The 4,994-nt window shown below is 30.3% G+C and overlaps 1 protein-coding gene across 1 annotated transcript; it reads right to left on the bottom strand.

The window, feature by feature from the left end:
* Positions 1-1,082: 1,082 nt before the first annotated feature.
* Positions 1,083-4,471, bottom strand: LOC145059156 (serine/threonine-protein phosphatase PP2A-2 catalytic subunit-like). The gene is made up of 11 exons (XM_079007022.1): positions 4,178-4,471; positions 3,657-3,713; positions 3,494-3,577; positions 3,342-3,413; positions 3,181-3,252; positions 3,005-3,045; positions 2,766-2,832; positions 1,944-2,135; positions 1,764-1,853; positions 1,579-1,686; positions 1,083-1,425 (listed from the first exon to the last, which is right to left on the bottom strand). The coding sequence occupies exons 1-11, from the start codon at positions 4,268-4,270 to the stop codon at positions 1,360-1,362; spliced, it is 942 nt and encodes a 313-aa protein (XP_078863148.1). The 5' UTR covers positions 4,271-4,471; the 3' UTR covers positions 1,083-1,359.
* Between the last annotated feature and the right edge of the window lie 523 nt (positions 4,472-4,994).

Raw genomic sequence — 4,994 nt, 5'->3', positions numbered from 1 at the left:
ACCCAAACTACGCGTAGGAAAAAAATTCATGTCAAAAAACTTAAATTGAGTGAGTTATGCGCATTTGAACAACAAATTCAAATTACGTTTAATAGTTGTAACATAAAAAATTCTGATTTGACACGCTTCCTTGCGGGGCTTGTAACTCATTCAGTTTTTAACCAAATCAAGAGTTTTTATAGTCTAAACTTAACTACAAAACCTAAACTACGTGTAGGAAAAAGAATCAGGTCAAAAAAACTTAAATTGAGTGAGTTATGCACATTTGAACAACAAAATCAAATTACGTTTAATTGTTGTAACATAAAAAATTCTGATTTGACACGCTTCCTTGCGGGGCTTGTAACTCATTCAATTTTTAACTAAATCAAGAGTTTTTATAGTCTAAACTTAACTACAAAACCTAAACTACATGTAGGAAAAAAATTCAGATAAAAAAAACTTAAATTGAGTGAGTTATGCACATTTAAACAACAAAATCATATTACATTTAATTGCTTAAACATAAAAAAAGTTCTGATTTAACACTCTTTCTTGTGGGGCTTGTAACTCATTTAATTTTTAAGAAAATCATTTGTTTTTATAGTCTAAACTTAACTTCAAATCATAATCTACATATAGGAAAAAGATTCAAATCAAAAAAAAAAAAAAGTTAAATTGAATGACTTATGCAACTTTCAAAATTTGAGTGAATTATCCTGTCCGGTTCCCGGTTTTGCGCCGGTTCCAACGACCAGTTCTTACCGGGTCCCGGTTCCAAAAATTGACAAAATTATAGTATCTCGGGTTCCAGTTCCGGTTCCGGCCGATTCCCCGGTCTATATGCTCATCCCTATTCTACATTAACTTCAATTTACTTTTACCCCATCCCTTCTCTTTTTTTTTTACCAAAATGCACTTAATCCAATTCGGGGGAAAAAACTACTCACTATAACAAAGATTCAAACTTTTATCAAATAGTCACCCTCTCAACATCTAGAAACAGATCTAATAAGGTCCAAGAAAACTTCACAGATGTTTTCATGGATTTATATTTTTGGGGTTTTTAAGCAAGAAACAAAGTAGTTTTCCACATCAGCACAGAAAGAGTAACCATCCAATTTCCAATGAACTTGATAACAAATTAATAGCAAGCATTCTTAACTAGTTGTCAAAAAAGAATTATACCAGAAAAAAAATAAACAAAAAAAATAAAAGGAAAAGGAAAGGACAGCAATGATTTATAGAAGCTTTTCCTCTACAAACAGAAATTTGAATGAAAAAAATGAAGGAACCAAAGCGATTTAAGAGATTGAAGTATGTCTTTTTTTGATATGATTTGCTTTTTATTTCCCTTTTCATGAAAATTGAGTTCTTGAATCATAGGAAATAATCAGGAGTCCTACGTGTCACATCTGGTTCTCCCCTCCTTGGAGCTGGCTCAAACTGCAATTTTTTTTTAAAAAAAATCCATCATTTTTAAGTAAGTTGAGCATCATATAATTTGTAACACAAGTCACATGTAAATATAGTATAAGAAATTATATGTAACTTTATAGAAAAATAATAATTTAAAAAAAAAAAAAAAAAAAGACAAACCTGGATGAATGTGTGACCCTTGCAATCATCTACTTCAAGAATGGAAGCCATATTCCCACATCGGTAGCAATAATTAGGTGCACTAAATATAGTCACAACTTTTTGTTCCTATTAAAACAAATTGATTAAAAAAAATAGTGACAAAATTACATGTCAAAAAATAAAAAGAAAAAAAAAATGGTTACATGACCCCAGTTGAACCCTTCCATAACAAGCTGGTGGGCCCTAGCAATGAGCTTCAAGCTGTTGGTATGGTTAAATTGCTCAGATATGTCCTGACATAAATAAAATAAAAATAAAAAAATGAAGTTTATAAAATTATAATTTATAATAAAAAAAATATATGAAATGAAAATATGAAATACTTGGCCAAATGTATATCCAGCTCCACGAGGAGAGATACCCCAGCCACAACGATCATCAGGATCAGACCATAAAAGGTCACACATGGGGCCCTCATGAGGCACTTCTTGAACTCGATCAAAGTTTCTTATGTTATCAAGTGTTTCTATTGAAGGAGATAATCCTCCATGAAGACAAAAGATTTCAGACTCAACCTATAAATATACATATATATGTATGTATCATAAGAGAAGGGTAAAATGGTCATTTACTATCCAAGTTAACAAAATAAAATAAGGGAATGTTTCCAGATGATATCTAAAAGTTCACAAATAAACAATTAGAGAGTAATTTTTATCCGGCATCATTGTTTGAACAGAAGGGTAAAATGGTCATTTATCAAGAGAACATATTAACAAAATAAAATAAGGGAATGTTTCCGATTTATATTTAAAACTTCCCAAATAAACAATTAAACAGTAATTTTTATCCGGTATCGTTGTTTGGACAGAAGGGTAAAATCATAATTTTACTAACCAATGCATCATTATTTCGACAGAAGAGTAAAATGGTCATTTACTAATCAAGTTAACAAAATAAAATAAGAGAATGTTTCCGATTTATATCTAAAAGTTCCCGAATAAACAATTTAACAGTAATTTTTATCTGGCATCATTGTTTGGACAGAAGGGTAAAATGGTCATTTATCAAGAGAACATGTTAACGAAAAAAAATAAGGGAATGTTTCCGATTTATATCTAAAAGTTCCCAAATAAACAATTAAACAGTAATTTTTATCTAATATCGTTATTTGGACAGAAGGGTAAAATGGTCATTTTACTAACCAATGCAGTGAGTGGAAAGTAGTCAAATAGATCCGTAAATGTCTTCCACACGCTAGCATTACCATATCTACAAAAAAAAATGCAACAAAAAATAAATTCAAGTTTGGAGAATTTTAAGGTGAAAAATACCTTATAATCCTCTAATCATTCATTATTGAAGGGTATATTAGATTATATACCAATGATTAAAAAATGTTTTTTTTTTGGAAAAAGATGATTAAAAGAATGTAGGAACTCACTTTCTTAGGCATTCATCATAAAACCCATAAACTTGAGTGATCTGGATAAACATAAACATTATAACTTATGTTATTTTATATCAAATAATACATATTTAAATGCATAATAAATTAAAACTACATTAAAAATATATATATATATATATATATATATATATATATATATATATATATACCTGCCTACTTTCATGGTTTCCTCTTAAGATAGTAATTCGTTGTGGGTAACGCACTTTGAGAGCCACCAAGAGCTGAATGGACAAAAAACTCGTATGAAAATAGATGAAATTACAAAAATACCCTCTTAAGTTTACAAAAAAAGTATTGGTGGAAAACTTACAGTCACTGTTTCAACTGAGTAATAACCACGATCAACATAATCTCCCATGAATAAGTAGTTTGTATCAGGGCACTATATAAAGAACAACATAATCAGCTCTTATAAGTTATGTCAATTGTCATATCATTTTATCATCATTACATAACACACACCTTTCCACCAATCCTAAAAAGCTCTGCAAGATCATGAAATTGTCCATGAATATCCCCACAGATTGTCACTGGGCTTTTAACAGGCTGCAAAAGACATGAAGAAACAAATCTAAATTCTTTAATCTCACATTTTTGGTATTATTAAATGATTATGAAAAGATACCTGGACATTGCTTTCTTTCATCAGAATCTCCTTCGCCTTATCACATAATGACCTAACCTGAAGAACAGGAAAGGGGAAACTACACGGAATCACAACAACATTTGATATGATTGGTTAAAGGTGATAAAATTTAAGAATAAGAGTATATTATAGAGCACATACCCCATCAATCGATCATGAACATTATACAATCATGTCCGAATTTCAATTACTATAATTCGAAAAAAAAAACTAAACGGATGTATATCGCAAATTAAACATATTGTTCATGCACATATGCATAAAATATGTCATATATATAATCTCCAAAGGATTTTCATTGGAAATATCGAAGGAATTCCATAACTGAAAGAAAAAAGCTTCGTACTTTACGCAATAGATCTGACCCAAGCAGATCTGCCTAACTCAAATCTATTAACCCCGTAAATCATCTCAAATCATCAGATTAATCACAAACGAAACCCACAAAACAACCCATCCTTAAATCAAAACGATAAAAACGAGATTTGGAATGTAATAACCTCTTGTTCGGACAAGGGTTTGCACTGCATGAGCTGGGAGATATGTTCGTCGACATTGCGATTAACGCGCTGCATAACTGGATCGAAGCTCATGATTTTTTTGAATTCGTGGCCAATCGAAGGATTTGTTTATTCAAAATCTTGTGGATGGCGAAACATAACCAAAAGGAAAACGATGAGCGAGTGAAGAAGACAGTGGGGGAGCGATGGGATTGGGTGGTGGTGAAAACCGATACAAAATCGAAAAAGAAAAAATGAAAATTGAAACCCTTGACTTGTTATTTTTCCCTTTTTTCTTCGATCACCACAACCTTTTCCGGTTTTCTAAATATTTCGAAATTTGAAAAAAAAAAAAAAAAAAAATATATATATATATATATATATATATATATATATATATAAATAAATAAAAAATAATAATAATAAAGACTCTCTTGTCTTGTAATGGAGCTTATTTGGGGATTTACGATTTATTTTTAATTTCGTATTTCGTAAATTGGAAATACCCATGTTGTGGCATGCTACAATCCGAACTTGATAACAATAATAATTGGTAAATCGTAGTTAATAATGTATTAAATTTAAAATATTTGTTTATAAGAAATATGTTAGCATGTCGGATCCGACGAATAACACAGGGTTAATAATAACTATTATTTGTTATACAAACGGAAGTAGTAAAGGTAAGCGCGATTTACCATCGAGGACACAAACTAAAGGTTTATGTATGTTTATGTGTTTTTGTGCAAGGCACATTTGTCCGAACAATAAAAGAAAATAGAGTTTTATTTATAAACAAACACAAGAAAACAAAAAA

The sequence above is a fragment of the Lactuca serriola genome, chromosome 6 (genome assembly GCF_051521515.1).
Source record: "Lactuca serriola cultivar US96UC23 chromosome 6, Lser_US96UC23_V15, whole genome shotgun sequence".
NCBI classification, from domain to species: Eukaryota; Viridiplantae; Streptophyta; class Magnoliopsida; order Asterales; family Asteraceae; genus Lactuca; species Lactuca serriola.
The sequence above is the reverse complement of the archived record's forward strand: the minus strand, read 5'-3'. Positions and strand labels throughout refer to the sequence as shown.